The sequence below is a fragment of the Ranitomeya imitator genome, chromosome 4, assembly GCF_032444005.1.
Source record: "Ranitomeya imitator isolate aRanImi1 chromosome 4, aRanImi1.pri, whole genome shotgun sequence".
NCBI lineage: Eukaryota > Metazoa > Chordata > Amphibia > Anura > Dendrobatidae > Ranitomeya > Ranitomeya imitator.
Genome location: NC_091285.1, coordinates 133,553,485 through 133,571,527, shown reverse-complemented (window position 1 = coordinate 133,571,527; position 18,043 = coordinate 133,553,485). Strand labels below are relative to the sequence as shown.

The 18,043-nt window shown below is 41.4% G+C and overlaps 1 protein-coding gene across 5 annotated transcripts in view; it reads left to right on the top strand.

Annotated features, from left to right (window-relative positions):
• ACSL6 (acyl-CoA synthetase long chain family member 6) overlaps positions 1–18,043 on the top strand; it is a 330,780-nt gene that overhangs the window by 223,859 nt on the left and 88,878 nt on the right. For all 5 annotated transcript variants that reach the window (XM_069763930.1, XM_069763931.1, XM_069763933.1 and 2 more), the window contains exons 4-10: positions 334–398; positions 1,173–1,274; positions 1,359–1,458; positions 5,784–5,962; positions 8,015–8,047; positions 12,996–13,047; positions 13,783–13,856. In XM_069763930.1, the coding sequence (XP_069620031.1) occupies positions 334–398; positions 1,173–1,274; positions 1,359–1,458; positions 5,784–5,962; positions 8,015–8,047; positions 12,996–13,047; positions 13,783–13,856 (605 nt within the window). The remainder of the gene's footprint in view (positions 1–333; positions 399–1,172; positions 1,275–1,358; positions 1,459–5,783; positions 5,963–8,014; positions 8,048–12,995; positions 13,048–13,782; positions 13,857–18,043) is intronic.

The window sequence follows — 18,043 nt, the reverse complement described above, 5'->3', positions numbered from 1 at the left end:
TAAGCACAAAGTCTCCAGAGGCCTGCTCCATGCACTTAACCATAACAAAATGAATTTGAGCTACAAGTCATCAGATTGGTCAGTAAAAGAAGAACCATCAAGATTCAATACACTATGAAAAATAGTTCCATAACAAAATAAAGTGCTGCTAAGAACTCTTCCCTAATTAACCCAAAATATGGGAAAAAATTAATAAAAAATACAATGAGGAATTTTTCATATTAGCAATGGGGAATATTGTGAAATAAAAAATGTGTAATCTGTCTAGTGATTTGCCTGATGTGAAAATTAACCCTAAGGTCACTGGCAACGTGCATTTTTGTATTATTTCAGAAAATGGTCCATGTTTGGGATCCAGGAAACCTAACCAGCCTTACGAATGGCTCTCCTATAAAGAGGTGAGGATGTTTTAAGTTCACAATTGTTAATATGTACCGGGATATTACTGCTCGTCTACAGAACCAGCTCCATGACTTCTAGAAGACGTGTTACTCAATGTGTCCTAATATTCTTGAGGACCCCAAGTTATTGAAGCCAAAAAGCCTCTACACATGTAGTACGCCCCAGTATAGAGAGCGAAAAAAGTCATTGCAGCTGCCTGTCAGTTTAGGGGTTAAATTTTGCTCTGATGGCCAGCAGATGTCTGACTGCTATCTTCTGTAATTAGTCATGGTAAAGCACATATAAGTCTCTCCAATTACCGATATGCACCAGATCCCTTTGTATCCAATACATTTCCAGTTTGAGTTTGCACAACAAGTTGGAGGTAATTTCAGCATAAATGTTTTTTTTTCTTTATAATCATTAAACGGAGATCAGGCATAAAGAATAAAACATTAGAAAGGAATCATGGGGTTTAATAGTGTACATGTCACAGTGTAGGCAGCCATATGCAATACAGGAGTACAATGGTCGGAGTCACTAGGTATTATACAGGAGAACGTGTTCTGTAAGAATGTGTCACACTGAAATATGCCGCGCTTTCCACGATGTAATAAAAGAAAAATGTGTAAAACCTTGGAAACCTTTGCATCATCCTGAGACTTTTTCCTCCTGACTATTCATGTAATGAATTCTTATCATTTCATAAAATGACATTTCAGCCTCCATTTGTAATGGAAAACCTTATAACATCCTTATTACTGATAAAGAGGCATTTGAATTGTTTGCAGGTATCAGACAGAGCAGAATTTTTAGGGTCCGGATTACTATACCAGGGATGTAAGCCCTCATCAGATCAGTTCATTGGGGTCTTTGCACAGAACCGTCCAGAGGTAATTCCGCCTATGTTTCTCTGTTTCCTCTACGGCATATCCTTTTAGCACCTGGGCTTCAGTGTGATGTCTCTGTCTTTCTAGTGGATCATTTCTGAGCTTGCCTGCTACACATACTCTATGGTGGTTATCCCATTATATGACACCCTGGGCCATGGCGCTATCCGCTATATCATAAACACAGGTAAGGTAACTTGTCCTGTAAAGGATGGGAATTTTAGGTCATAAGATATGAATAGGGTTTGCTATGTTTTAGCTTTACAACCGACCTTAGTAAATAAGTACTGGTGGTGGTGGATATTAATCCCTGAATGTAGACTGAGCTGACCTCATTGAGTATTTTACACTTAGCCTCAAAGTCACTACCGGAATAGTTTTGTTCAGTAAATAAGCCATTGTAAAAGTTATTTCAAGCACTGATTCTATTGACGTCTGCTTCAGAGTACTTCATGTAAGAACACAAGGGATAGGGGTTTTTGGCCTTTGGAAAGAAACAAGCCCTTAAAACACACATACACAATTAAAGCTAAACAAACAAGTTCAATGGTGGTCAGCCGAACCTGTTCTCTGACAGCTTCTAGTAATGAAGTCCTACCCCTGTAGGTTTTACTGGGGAGAAATGAGTATGCTTAGACGAAAAGGATTGGATATTAAAATTCAGCATGACTGATCCTTTTTTTCACCAACATCCATGCTTGGAGGAAGGTTAGGAAGCCTCCATTGGTTCCCGAAATTGGTGGGTTTGACTGGCAAAAGTCTAACATATATGGACACCTTAATGGGGCTGTCAGATGATATCCTTCTATAATTATCTAACTGGTAGAGCTTGACACTAGTCTCAGTCCTCAGGAAGCTGAAGAAGGGAACACCACCACCTCCAGTCTCAGTTGAGTTCACCAGAATAATGGCACTGAAGTGAGGGGGATAGAAGCAGTAAATCTACCCTAGATTTCATGGTTTCCCTTATCTGCTTTTGGCTAACTGTTTTTGCTTTTACTGTTTTTTAAATCCCACAAACCTTTTAAAAGGGATCCTGCCAGCCTCTCTAAACATCCCTAAACCACCACCATGTATTTATTGCTATCTTTATACCCTTTCTAAAAAGTTCATAAGGGTGAGATGATTGATCAGTTTGAGGAAAACATTGTCCCCACGACTAATCACCCACTAGTTAGCATATCATTATCAAGATTCTTTTCTGGCATATTCAGTAACCAATAAAACAAAAAAATGGCTTGTTAGGAAGGGTATAAAGATAGCAAAAATGATATGGTGGTGATTTTGGGAGCCTGGTGAAGCTATCACGTTCCGTTTGAGTGACATGAGAGCACAATATATAATGGTGTTTGTATCGTTGTATGGAAATGTTTGTCAAAGAATCAGTATTGACAGGGGAATTTTTTTTTTATCTTCTATGAATTCAGTATGTATTTGATCATTTGTGCCAATGAAAAATGTTTAATTGAACAAAAAATGTAAGATTATAGATTTTGCTGTAAATTTCTCTACTTACCATGTAAATGGTCAAATCTACAACAAAATCTTTAACATATACGAAACACGGTGGACTAAAAGGGACACTGTCACCTGAATTTGGAGGGAACAATCTTCAGCCATGGAGGCGGGGTTTTGGGGTTTTTCATTCACCCTTTCCTTACCCGCTGGCTGCATGCTGGCTGCAATATTGGATTGAAGTTCATTCTCTGTCCTCCGTAGTACATGCCTGCGCAAGGTGCAATCTTGCCTTGCACAGGCGTGTACTATGGAGGACAGAGAATGAACTTCAATCCAATATTGCAGCCAGCATGCAGCCAGCGGGTAAGGAAAGGGTGAATCAAAAACCCCAAAACCCCGCCTCCATGGCTGAAGATTGTTCCCTCCAAATTCAGGTGACAGTGTCCCTTTAAGTTTCTGCAGTATAGTATATCTGCACCAATGACTTACCGCCAATGGCGGCAGGCCCCGCGACTGCTATGGGGCCCGTGAACCTGGGGGGGGGGGGCGGTGCCAGCGCCCACAACGGACCCCTCATCCACCCGTCATCATCATTGCTCGCAATGATGGAGGAGGGAGTGTCAGATGATGTTTCTTCCCCCATCATTCTTCCTTGGTGTCTGGCGTCTCAGAGCAGCGGGTGCAATGATGTCATTACAGCGCACCCGTTGTTCTGAGATGTGCAGAGCTTCACACCACACACTCAGGAGACTGGAGCATTGGGTAAAATGACGACAGGTGATTATAACATTTTGTTTTTTTTTAAATCAGTGATTGGTGGCCATAATAATAATAGAGTATGGAGGACCATGAGTAGTGCATTATATATTTTGGAGGACCATGGGGAGTGCTTTATATTCTATGGAGCACCATGTGAAGTGCATTATATTCTATGGAGCACCATTGGAAGTGCATTATGTTGCAGGACCGTAGGAAATGCATTATATTAAATGGAGGACCATGGGAAGTGCATTATGTTCTTTGCAGGACCATAGGAAATGCATTATATTCAATGGAGGACCATGGGAAGTGCATTATGTTCTATGCAGGACCATAGGAAGTGCATTATATTTTATGTAGGACCATCGGAAGTGCATTATGTTTTATGCAGGGTAATCCAGCAGTCTTGTTTCTATGCCAGGGGCTTGTTGCTGATCAAGGTAGAGTCCAATCGGACTTCCCCTTTAAGACAGGTTTCTAAAACTCTTCTTTTTGTTTTGATTTATACATTTTCTTTAGGATTTTTTCTGGAAAATCAAGATATGTGAACATTCTTTAGTTAATAACAAATAAGATAGCAGTTCAATATGTGAGTGTAATGCGTTCAGGTGATAGCCACCAAACTAATACTGGCATATTTGTGGGCTACTATGGAATGTCTGGGAGACTAGTAATACAGTCTCATTCAGACATCCATGTTTCATTATGAACTGAGGGTCCGAAAAAAACAAAACAGAGACGTCTATTTTGATATGAGTCACTGATCTAATTCGCCCATTCAAATCAATAGAATTGGGTAAAAAAAATGGACAGCACATGGATGCCACTGTTGTAAATCAGTCCGTTGTACTTATATACAAAAAAAGTATGTATAAGGCCTAAATAAGGACATCTCCTAGATATAAGGGCAATTCTCCTGCAAGCTGCATTTTTTTCCTTACATCGACATATGATGTATATGTAAATCCCATATTGATACTGTTGTATTGAGTGGGCTAAGTACATTTGATAAAATATTTGCAGATGCTGGCTCTGTTACACAGCTGGTATCTACATATAACAGCAGCGATCGGAGCTTTCAAGTGTATTTTGGACAATTTTCCAAGCTTCCCTTTTTTTGGCGTGAACCAACTTTTATCCCGTTTTAATATATTCTTGAAAAAAAACTGTGTGCATATACATAATAAAAAAAGCTTTTAAAAGCTCTACATAAATAAAACAGAAAGCATAAAAATTGGATTCATCCCCCATTAAAAATAAACATATTAAAAAATATATTTACCATACGGCAAATGCTGTAAAGCAAAAAAAAATTTACACATGAGAATTGCCATTTTTTGTCTTTGCAAGTTCCACAAAAAATGTAATAAAAAATGATAGTAACATAATGTGTAATATCAATAAAAACATCAGTTTGCCATACAAAAAACAAGCTGTAAGCTTCAGAAAATGCCATTGCTGTAATTGTACTGACCTGAAGAATCATGTTGGAAGGTCATTTTAACCACACAATGAATGCCTTAAAAAAATTGCATAACTAAATTTTTTTGCCATATTACTGCACTTTAAATTTAATTTCCATTTTCCAGTACATTATATGGTAAAAATAATGGTGTTATTAAAAGCAACAAATTAACATTTTTCATACTGCTGTGTCAATGGAAAAACAAAATGTTATCACAGTTGAAAGAGGAAAGGCAAAAAACAAAATTTGACTACCCGAGGAAGGGGTCAATGATCTTCACATCACCCTCTCCCTCACACTTTTTCACTCCTGGGTGCTGGTGCAGACGCTGTCTTGACCCTGGCATCGGCATGACTTGGTGTCTGCTTTAGCGCCCCCGAATGCTAGGGGTCTCTACATTGTGCTGCTCTCATATTAGGTGGCAGAATCTGGTGACAGATCCCCTTTAAGGGCTGTGCTATTTAGCAGTCTAGATTAATGAGGATTTGGTGTCTATATTTAAAACATATGATCTGGGGGTCCAGATATTTCTTGAGAGTCTGTAGCCTCTATGTTTTCTGTGTGTTCTTCATCAGTTTAAGGTACCTACATTCATGAAGTGACAAGATAAGTCATTTCTAATTAATAAATTCTGCAAGTTGGTGGTGTGTCCTTTATATATGGCCAAAAAATGCAAAGCGTTTGGTTGACGAGCGCAGTGTGCAACTTTGACAATTTCCTGAATCTCCCTGCTGTTTATTCTGAAAAGTCGGAAAGTATCATACTTAGCATGCAAAGTGTATGTATGCCCCGAATTGTTTTTGACCACTCTATCAATGTGTCTTCGGCAGCGGATATCTCAACAGTAATATGCGACAAGCCAGAAAAAGCTAAAATCCTTCTAGAGAATGTTGAAAAAGGAGAGACCCCTGGTCTTAAGTCTGTTGTTCTCATGGATGCAGTGGACCAGCAGTTAGTGGAAAGAGGAAAAAACTGCTCTGTGCGTATTCAGACTATGCAAGAAGTGGAGGTACTATTTTCGTATAATCATTCTCATTTAATCACTGTTAGAAAATATATGATATACTTTGTAGAATTGGCTAATAACTATCACAGTGACTTACATATTGAGTTATAGGCCTTCAAGATTGTGCCATTCCAAAAGCCTAAAAAAAATTGTGGGAATAAATAGCATGTTGGTTATTCCCACAGATTTTCACAGGAATGCCACAAGATAACCACACACAGCAAATATGTGACAGAAATCTTTGGATATCTTCACACACTGAGTTTTTTGAGGACTTTCTGGATCAGAAATTGAGCAGAAACTCCCAATCCTTCTCAGAAACTCAAAACCCCTCAAAAACTTAGTTTGCACTAAGTTTCTGCTCCAAACCCCCTCTAAAAACACTGTGTGCGCTTATTCAGTTTTTGATTCAAAAAGGCTCAGCAAAAAGACGATGGCGATTCATCAAGACTGGCGATTCTCTCTCCAACCTTGTTGAGGAGGCTTACGCTTCTTAATGAGTGAGTCGAGGCGCGCAGAGTAACATTTGTGGTGTAGGCAACGCCACCACTTGTCATGAATTTGACAGGCAGGGCAGCACACTCCATCATGCCCTGTCCCACCATAACTGTGTAACATATTATCCCCTTAAAAAATTATATTTTAATCAAATACTCTTAAAAATACCACTTCCCAGTGAGAACAGAAAAAAATATAGATATATACACGAATCTACTTAGTGCACCTGTCCTCATACAATAACCCTGCGCTCGCCTGCTGTCCCTTCCTATCAGTGGAGGTTGGCACCCTGATAGATTATTTGGCTCCCCCACTCCGCGACGGCTAACACTTGCTAGCCCTGTTAAGTAGCTAACCAGTTATAGGGGAGAAAACAAAGCAATTGAAAGAAATGAAAAAAGCGTAGGGTAAAAGAAAACTAAGGTGCACACAAAATACGGTATATAATATCAACCTCCTGCATTAAAGTCCCATATAGGACGATAAAACGCTATAGATATGTATTTAGAGCACAAAGATAATTATGCTCATGGCGTTTTTTGTATAGCAATCCTATTGCACTGCTGAAAGGAATACAACTATGTGCATGGATGATGAGACATCAATAGGAGGAAAGATATAAAGTAACAGATGACCTGGTTCCGTCCGAGTTAAAACCTGTGCATGACAGCACTCCCCTGTTGAAATTAAGCAGTAATTATAGTCAGTGCATTCAAGAATGTTCAACAGTATTGCATATCTCAGTATAGTTACTGGTACCTATAGGCCCACAATAGTTTCCTCGAGCAGTACTGGACAAGAAAGAATAGTAAACGAATGCACTCAGCTGCACATTGGATGAAATGATATGCAGACGCCAATAAGCATTAATAACCAGTGGTAGGTGCCTATATGCATGCACAGTACGGTAGACCAAAGTAAATGGTTCCAGAAGCAGCCAGTGAAGGGGGTATTAACCCCAAAACAGACCCTTAGCTGTCAGTAGAACGCCGCAACCATAACTGTGCCTGCTTTGTCGGAGCCCGGTGAAGAATAGCGTGAAAATGGCAGAAGTTGCCTTTTTTGCACAACCTTGCATTGTGCAAAAAAAGTTGACTTTTTTTTGCCAGTAATCTGGCGAAAAAGCTATGATGAACCCCCTTAGTGTGCACATACAGTATGTTGGCTACAGATGATGTAATAAATGTGTAAAATTTTCAATATGCAAAGTTCTGCAACTGTCTAGTTTATCTTTAAGCTAATCATGTGCTTACTGCAGACACATTCCTATTCACATCAGTGGATCTGATATTCATTAGGTGAAATTTGTGCAACAAACCTGATATATGTGAATTGAGTTTTTCAAAGCTGGCGTTTTTTTAGTGTTTATCCATCATTTTTGGGTCTTTTTTTCCTCTATCCAACAATAAAGAAACCACTAGTCAAATCTGAAAATGCTGGGAAATCACTCAAAACAGACACTTACAAAATATCAGTGTATATTAATAGTGAGATTGTATGATCATTATACAAATTGCGATATCTGGCACTACAAATTTAATATCTCTCCTTTTCTAGGAATGTGGGCGCAAGTACAGAAAATCACCAATTGTGAGTGCAAATATAAAATGAAGCAGTGAAATTGTATAGGAGTAACAGTTACACCATTCAGTGAGGAAAAAACAATAAGACTCCCTACCACTATCCAAAAGGATCTCATACGCTGAGGGGAATGCACTGGAGTAGTCAAGATGCCAGTAAAATGTAGTGTTTAATATAAAGGCCAACAACATAAAACTTCAATGCTCTTTGGGGCTGATAGCTCACCCATTAGGAGAGCAGATAAAATTGGCAAATAACCACTACATATGTAATATATATATATATATACATATATATATATATATATATATATATATATATATATATATATATATATATATATATATACACTGCTCACAAAAATATAGGGAACCCTCAAACAACAGAATATAACTCCAGGTAAATCAAACTTCTGTGAAATCAAATTGTCCACTTAGGAAGCAACACTGTTTGACAATCAATTTCACATGCTGTTGTGCAAATGGAATAGACAACAGATGGAAATTATTGACAATTATCAAGACACACTCAATAAATGAGTGGCTCTGCAGGTGGGGACCACAGACCTCATCTCAGTACCAATGCTTTCTGGTTGATGTTCTGGTCACTTTTGAATGTTGGTTGTGCTATCACACTCGTGGTAGCATGAGACGAACTCTGCAACCCACACAAGTGGCTCAGGTAGTGCAGCTCATCCAGGATGGCACATCAATGCGAGCTCTGGCAAGATGGTTTGCTGTGTCTGCCAGCCTAGTGACCAGAGGCTGGAGGTACTACAAGGAGACAGGCCAGTACACCAGGAGATGTGGCGGGGGCCGTAGGAGGGCAACAACCCAGCAACAGGACCGCTACCTCAGCCTTTGTGCAAGGAGGAACAGGAGGAACACTGCTAGAGCCCTTCAAAATGACCTCCAGCAGGCTACAAATGTGCATGTGTCTGCAAAAACGGTTAGAAACCGACTCCATGAGGATGGTCTGAGTGCCCGACGTCCACAGATGGGGGTTGTGCTCACAGCCCAACACCATGCAGGATGCTTGTCATTTGCCACAGAACACCAGGATTGGCAAATTTGCCACTGGCGCCCTGTGTTCTTCACAGATGAAAGCAGATTCACACTGACCACATGTGACAGACGTGACAGAGTCTGGAGATGCCGTGGAGAGCGATCTGCTGCCTGCAACATCCTTCAGCATGATGGGTTTGGCAGTGGGTCAGTAATGGTGTGGGGTGGCATTTCTTTGGTGGGCCGCACAGCCCTCCATGTGATCACCAGAGGTAGCCTGACTGCCATTAGGTACCGAGATGAGATCTTCAGACCCCTTGTGAGACCATATGCTGGTGCAGATGGCCCTGGGTTCCTCCTATTGCAGGACAATGCCATACCTCATGTGGCTGGAGTGTGTCAGCCATTCCTGCAAGATGAAGGCATTGAAGCTATGGACTGGCCTGCCCGTTCCCCAGACCTGAATCCGAATGAACACATCTGGGACATCATGTCTCGCACCATCCACCAAAGTCACGTTACACCACGGACTGTCCAGGAGTTGGCGGATGCTTTAGTCCAGGTCTGGGAGGAGATCCCTCAGGAGACCATCCGCCGCCTCATCAGGAGCATGCCCAGGCATTGTAGGGAGGTCATACAGGCACATGATGGCAACACACACAACTGAACATCATTTTTTTTTCTTGAGGCCTTTCCACTGAAGTTGGATCGGCCTGTAATTTGATTTTCCACTTTGATTTTGAGTATCACTCCAAATCCAAACCTCCATGGGATATTCATTTCTATTTACACTGACCATTTTTATGTTTTATCGTTCTCAACACCTTCCACCATGTAATGAATAAGGGATAACTATGATGTGGGATTTTAGTGTTCCCTTTATTTTTCTGAGCAGTATATATATATATATATATATATATATATATATACAGTACAGACCAAAAGTTTGGACACACCTTCTCATTTAAAGATTTTTCTGTATTTTCATGACTATGAAAATTGTACATTCACACTGAAGGCATCACAACTAAAAATTAACACATGTGGAATTATATACTTAACAAAAAAGTGTGAACCAACTGAAATTATGTCTTATATTCTATGTTTTTCAAAGTAGCCACCTTTTGCTTTGATGACTGCTTTGCACACTCTTGGCATTCTCTTGATGAGCTTCAAGAGGTAGTCACCAAGAATGGTCTTCCAACAATCTTGAAGGAGTTCCCAGAGATGCTTAGCACTTGTTGGCACTTATGCCTTCACTCTGCGGTCCGGCTCACCCCAAACCATCTCGATTGGGTTCAGGTCTGGTGACTGTGGAGGCCAGATCATCTGGCGTAGCACCACATCACTCTCCTTCTTGGTCAAATAAACCTTACGCAGCCTAGAGGTGTGTTTGGGGTCATTGTACTGTTGAAAAATAAATGATGGTCCAACTAAACGCAAACCTGATGGAATAGCATGCCGCTGCAAGATGCTGTGGTAGGCATGCTGGTTCAGTATGCCTTCAATTCTGAATAAATCCACAACAGTGTCACCAGCAAAGCACCCCCACACCATCACACCTCCTCCTCTATGCTTCACGCTGGGAACCAGGCAGGTAGAGTCCATCCGTTCACCTGTTCTGCTTCGCACAAAGACACGGTGGTTGGAACCAAAGATCTCACATTTGGACTCATCAGACCAAGGCACAGATTTCCACTGGTCTAATGTCCATTCCTTGTGTTCTTTAGCCCAAACAAGTCTCTTCTGCTTGTTGCCTGTCCTTAGCAGTGGTTTCCTAGCTGCTATGTTACCATGAAGGCCTGCTGCACAAAGTCTCCTCTTAACAGTTGTTGTAGAGATGTGTCTGCTGCTAGAACTCTGTGTGGCATTGACCTGGTCTCTAATCTGAGCTGCTGTTAACCTGCGATTTCTGAGGCTGGTGACTCAAATAAACTTATCCTCAGAAGCAGAGGTGACTCTTGGTCTTCCTTTCCTGGGGCGGTCCTCATGTGAGCCAGTTTCTTTGCAGCGCTTGATGGTTTTTGCCACTGCACTTGGGGACACTTTCAAAGTTTTCCCAATTTTTTGGACTGACTGACCTTCATTTTTTAAAGTAATGATGCCCACTGCTTTTTCTTTACTAGTCTGCTTTTTTCTTGCCATAATACAAATTCCAGCAGTCTATTCAGTAGGGCTATCAGCTGTGTATCCACTAGACATCTGCACAACACAACTGATGGTCCCAACACCATTTATAAGGCAAGAAATCCCACTTATTAAACCTGACAGGGCACACCTGTGAAGTGAAAACCATTCCCTGTGACTACCTCTTGAAGCTCATCAAGAGAATGCCAAGAGTGTGCAAAGCAGTCATCAAAGCAAAAGGTGGCTACTTTGAAGAACCTAGAATATAAGACATAATTTAAGTTGTTTCACACTTTTTTGGTAAGTATATAATTCCACATGTATTACTTTATAGTTTTGATGCCTTCAGTGTGAATGTACAATTTTCATAGTCATGAAAATACAGAAAAATCTTTAAATGAGCAGGTGTGTCCAAACTTTTGGTCTGTATTGTGTGTGTATATATATATATATATATATATATATATATATAAAATCTATTACAGTGAAAAATAAGATTTAAATCGATATCTCAGTGAATACAACAACTTCCAAATTTTTTCAACCCATAACTATAATCTTCAGCTTTATTCAAATTAGTTGTGGAAATAAAAACACCCCACATCAAAAACTACTACATCTAGTATTTTGTATGACCTCCATGATTTTTAAGGAGAGCATCAAGTCTTCTAGGCATGGAATGTTAACATTTACAACATATTACAACAATGATGCTCAACTTGTCTCATCAGAACTCCCCATAGGTGTTCAGTTGGGTCCATACCAGAAGACATACTTGGCCACTGAATCACATTCACCCTGTTCTTCTATAGAAATCCAACAGTGGCCTTAGATGCGTCTTTTGGATCACGCATACATTTACCAAACGCATAGAGTGATAATAGCATCTTCTCTAACATGAATTCACAGCATCTGTATCTGTTAATTCATGATACCATCAATGAAATGTAGCTTCTCGTCACCAACAGTACTCATTCAGGCACACATGTGAACAACGCCACCACCATATTTCACTGTGGGCACTGTGCATTTAGAAAAATGTCTACCATTACTATTATGAAATTGATGTGCGTTTTTCAACTTATATTAAAATATATAATTATATGTTTAGTATTGTCTATTATAAGATATTGGGTGTCATGCACGTGTGACATAGGACTTGTAGTTATACCGCATGCATGGATCTATAATTTAAATATGTATTGCACTCAAATATCCTTTCATCTTGCCCAAAGTGTGCATCTTTAACAGAATAAGTCTTACTTTGTGGTAGAATCAAACTTTGGGCTAAATGAAAAGATATTTTAGCCATCTAATGAGACATCAACATATTTACAGGATTACTTACCATGTACCATGTGCTTGACTCATGGTGCTTTAATAGATTTGATCCACTGCTCAGAGAGCACGTCTGTAAAATCTCTAAATGTGCCGCGTAAGCGACGTAGCGGGGAGCAGCTCACATGTGCACACACTGTGGAGAACACCGCAGTGAGCGGTGAGCAAAGTAGTATGTACCTCAGTTTACACAGGTTTGCACTTTTGTATATAAATTGTATATAAATTTGATGCTTGTTACTTCATGCTACTGACCTAGTGAAGGGGGCAGTGTGATATTAAAGCACATAGTCCCAAATAAAGCTTTTTTAGAACCTGACGATCATTTGGACTTTAGGCATTTCACTGGCAGTGTATTCATAATCAATTAGATTTGCCTCATATATGCTATCTGTGCGTCTGTTTCTGTAAATCAACAACATTATTTCATGACAGATGAATGATTTCCTGCTGCCCATCCAATATACATTTTTGTTATCATGTTTTAGCCACCTACACCTGAAGACCTGTCAATTGTGTGTTTTACCAGTGGAACAACAGGTGAGTAATTAGAGATTCACGCTTTAATAGAGATGAATGAATCAGTTGGATGGAAATCGAATTAGAGTCTGATTTTATGAAATTCGCTGGTTTTGGCAAATTTGAAAGCTTTATGATTCAATTATCGCAAATTGCCGAAAATTGTCCGCCACCTTTTTACATGTTGCAGAACACTGTATCATCCACAGAAGGCTGACATGACATCAGTTGCGACCACGTGGGCTTCCTATAATAAATTGCAGCTATCATATCACATTGTATAGCGCAACCAATCAAGAGGGACTGTAATAACCTATATAAAAGCCTAAACAGGAAATGCAGCAGCCATTTTAGGGGGATTTTAGGATAGTGAGAGTTTGTCAGAATTCAGAATGTAGCAATAGAGACTGCTAAACACAACAATGTCAGGTCACCGCTGGGAACAGTGGCTCCAATATTGCTGGAACAGCGCCACTGCAGGAGGTGAGTGTTCACCTTTTTTAATTTGACTCAATAAGTCGGGAATGTTCAGTAGTGGACAACCCCTATCAAGACCTATCCTGTACAGATTACCTTGGAAACTTGCCTTTAAGTGGCAGGAGTAAAAGACTTAAGAGTTGATTGGCATACATTAAGACATTTCCTACTACTAACAAATTTTATACTTGAACCCCAGAGGCGTATGTGCTTAGGCGGTACATACATATTACTCAGGATTACATTGTCATTTGGATTAATATTTGCTTTCTATTGCAGGCAATCCCAAAGGTGCCATGCTGACCCACGGCAACGTAGTAGCTGACTTCTCTGGCTTTTTGAAAGTGACAGAGGTGAATACTTTGGAAAGTGATTTAGGCCTGTGTAACACCAGACTTGAGCACTCACTACTTTTTAATCTGGCGTCATACACATAAAATATTCCGTATACACAATTTGTATTAATATCTTTATTGAAAACTTCCCGCAGTTAATACTCCCTTAACTCTTTGACATAACGGAGACATATGCTTTCAGTTTTCCTGTGATGGTAGGTGTAACACTCGCGCCGAGACTGGTTGGCGCGGGCACCTGGGGGTGTGGCCCCACTGGACCACAGACCGAACTTCCCTGGAAGGGGCGTAACTAAGTAGCTTCCTAGGTGTTCGCTGCAGCCTCTGATGGTGAGGTCAGACTTGTGCAATAGGAAGCTACCAGGTACCACTCCAGGGTGGAGTCGGACTGTGGATGCTGATCCCACCGGGGACAAGACACGGGCAGGCAGGCACGGCTGTGACACTGGCTGACAGACGGGTATGGCAGAGGCCCTGACGGGCGGACTGGCTTGACGGAGATACAGGCAGGCAGACGGGTGCGGCTGGCACTCAGGCAGACAGGCGGGCACGGCTGGCACTGGCAGACAGGACTGATACTCTGGTAGGAACTGGTATTCAGATGGATGTGTGGAAACAGGTAAGAACCTGTTCAGACTGGAGAATATAAAGGAACAGGTAGAGACCTGTAGGGAAAGTTGCAGAATTAAGATAGAGCAAGAGTGTAAGAAAAGCTGAATCGCAGGAGGCGGAGTACGAGTAGAAGGTGGAGCTATGAGCAGAGAAGGAGAAGGCAGAGCAGAGAGTAGAGAAGGAGAAGGCAGAGCCAAGAGCGGAGCCGCAGGAGGTGGATCCAAGAGCGGGGACGCTGGAGGTGGAGCCAAGAGCGGGAACGCTGGAGGCAGAGCCAAGAGCGGGGACGCTGGAGGCGGAGCCAAGAGCGGGGGCGCTGGAGGCGGAGCCAAGAGCGGGAACGCTGGAGGCGGAGCCAAGAGCGGGGATGCTGGAGGCGGAGCCAAGAGCGGGGATGCTGGAGGCGGAGCCAAGAGTGGGGACGCTGGAGGCGGAGCCAAGAGTGGAGACGCTGGAGGCGGAGCCAAGAGCGGAGACGCTGAGGCGGAGCCAAGAGCGGAGACGCTGAGGCAGAGCCAAGAGCGGAGATGCTGGAGGCGGAGCCAAGAGCTAAAGACGTAGAACCGCAAGGAGCGGTGCTTGGTGGAACCGCAAGGAGTGGAGCCGTAGAGCAAAGCCACAGAGAGCGGAGCAAGGTCAGAGAGCAGAGCTGAGAGAAAAGCTGAGAGACACAGAGCCACAGGTTGTGGTAGAACTGAGCAGAGAGAAGCAGAGCCACAGACCGTGGCGAACAGAGCAGAAAGATAAGGCAGAGGTACACACAGCTGAGTGGGAAATGACTAATGAAAAAGAAGGAGCAGGGACGGACATAGACCAGAGTACAGACAGGAACGGACACGGATACACAAACAGAACACAGATGAAGGCCTGCAATAGTGCAGCCCTCAGAGACAGGAAACACACGACCTGGCAGCTCAGTAGCAAATGCAAACTGAGGGGAATAGTTTGCTCAGGCATCCTCCAATGGGTGAGGATGCCTTAAGTATCAGAGGCCTCAAGGCTATTGGCCAGAAGCACCTTAGGGAGGTGCACACAGTCTCAATAAGAATCCGGAGTGGCTGGCGCCGCCCCCCTATGCACACAGCCAGGAAGTGTACACAGAGCAGGCCACCATGAAGCACATGGCATGGAACCAGCAGCAGACAGATCTCACAGCATGGCACTGGGTGAGTGAGTAGATGTAACAGGCAGGTGGGGAATGGAAGGCCATGCAGTGATGCCGGCAGGGTTGTTACAGTAGGAGACTATATACAAACATTCCTAGGCACCAACAGCACTTGGGATGAGTACACGTAGTCATGACTATATGGTAACGTAGTCAACTTTCCCAAACCGTAACAGAGCAAGATTTGAAGAGCAGGTTCAGATTTCACCTTTACATAATCAGTGATCCCCTAAAACCTTGGTTTAGTTTCTGATTTAGAGTGATAGCAGGATACAGGCTGCTTTATTGCAGAATATTGGTTCCTTTATTGCAGAATGTAAGTTTCCAGTCTCATTCTGCAGACACATTAACAAGCTCCTGCGGGCAGGGGTAGATCTCAAGGAATAATTGTGATGATGAGGATATATAGTTGTGTTTGATTATTTGTGGAGGACGTCTTTCACCATTTAATACTAAATCCTTATGTAAGTATATACAGGCAGCTGTGTGCCATAAAGTAATATATGACTACACAGACTAACTACATCACATGGAAACAGGAACCTTTAACTTAGAAACCTAGCCGGAAAATATTATGGCTCTCATGACACCATGAAAGCAAAAGTCTTCGCTAACAATTCTTGTAGGTCTTCTAGATTAAAATTGGGATTTGTCTATGTATGAAATTCACATTACACATAATGTTTCTGGTTCACACATTTCTCAGTGTAGAGAAGAGAGGGTCATCAGTACATTACAAAAATACAAGCACTATAAAGGGTCCTGTCGTTGGTATTTGTCTAAATATAGTGTCACTTGCAAATAAAATAATAGATCATGAGTAATAAGAGTTTCAAGGTTTTAGCTAAGCAAGAAAAGCTTCTAAATTCATATATTTGTATGCTAAACACAGCGTTAAAAAAAATTAACATCTGTTTGGGTATACTGTATATGCAAAAAAAGCCTGTGTCTTGTGTATTGCATCCCACAGTCTTAAAGTATAGTATATAGGCATTAAGACACATATATAAGGTTTTGTTTAAAGCTTTCCCTTTTAATTACATTTATGTAAATGGTGGCAGTGCATTGATCAGTCGCATTAATCGTCAACTAGTACCACCGACACATGCCTAATGGAAGCCTTTTCTCCATTACTGAACACATAGCAGCACAGGAGAGACATTGGTCAGCACTAGGCTCAATGCTCTTGATGGAAATCGTCCCACCCTCAGTGCACTTACACTCTCATTTAGGCCCCCTTCACAAGTTAGTGGCTCCAGTACGCGTAGTGACAAGTTTTCACACGTCCTGGAGACATTTACATCCACGCACCCATTGTAATCTATGGGGACCATGTGTCATGTCACCCACACATAGACATTTTCATTTTTTTTCAGCAGCATGGATGTCAATGTGTCCCACTCACGTACACATGGATGACATAATGTGTGACATCCCTGTGGCGTCCATGTGACACGTCCCGGAATAGAATGCAGAATAGAAATGACAGATGTTTAGGCGTTAAAGACATGAAAAATAGAGATAGATATGGGGTAGATAGATAGCTATTCATGACCTATATAACTAGTGACTTGCGTGTGTAGTTTACTGTACTTGTATTACCTAAAGAATAAATAATGAAAAAATCTGATGTGGGATCCCCCCCCATTTTTGACAAACAGCAAAGGTAAAGCAGATAGCTGCAGGCTGATATTATCAGGCTGGGAAGGCCCATGGATTTTGTGTCCATCCCAACCTAAAAATGTCTCCCCAGAACTGGGGCATCCATTACATACGCTAATTCTGGTGCATTGCCCGCCTCTTCCCGATTGCCCTAGTGCGTTGGCAATCGGGGTAATAGTATTGGGGTCTATCAGACACCCCCATTACTAACCCAGTAGTAAAAAACAAACAAACACGTACACAACAAAAAACAACAACTTTTGTTTAAATAAAGACTCCGCCACACTATCCCTGGTTCACCACTTTTTTTATGGAAAAAATCCCATGCATGCAGGTCTAAAATAATCCACTGAATCTGACATAGTCCTGACATGAATGCCTGAAAAACATAAAAAGTGTGAATTAAACACAAGAGACTGTACCTCATTCACCAATTTATTAGAAAAAATGTTTCCAATTGGGTCCCATTTAGGCCACATTCCCCAAATCTGGCAACTGTGAATTTCAATAAAGTTACTGCTATTCTCACAGACGCTGGGTACTGACAACAACACTCACCGTCAGTTTTACTATATAGAGAACATGTTAAATAAAAAACTAATGTGAAATTGCACTTTTTTTGCAATTTCAAAGCACATGTAATTTTTTTCACATTTTCCAGTGCATCACATGATAAAATGAATGGTGTTATTCAAAAGTATAACTCGTCCCACAAAAAACTAGCCCTCATATGCCTATGTGGATGGAA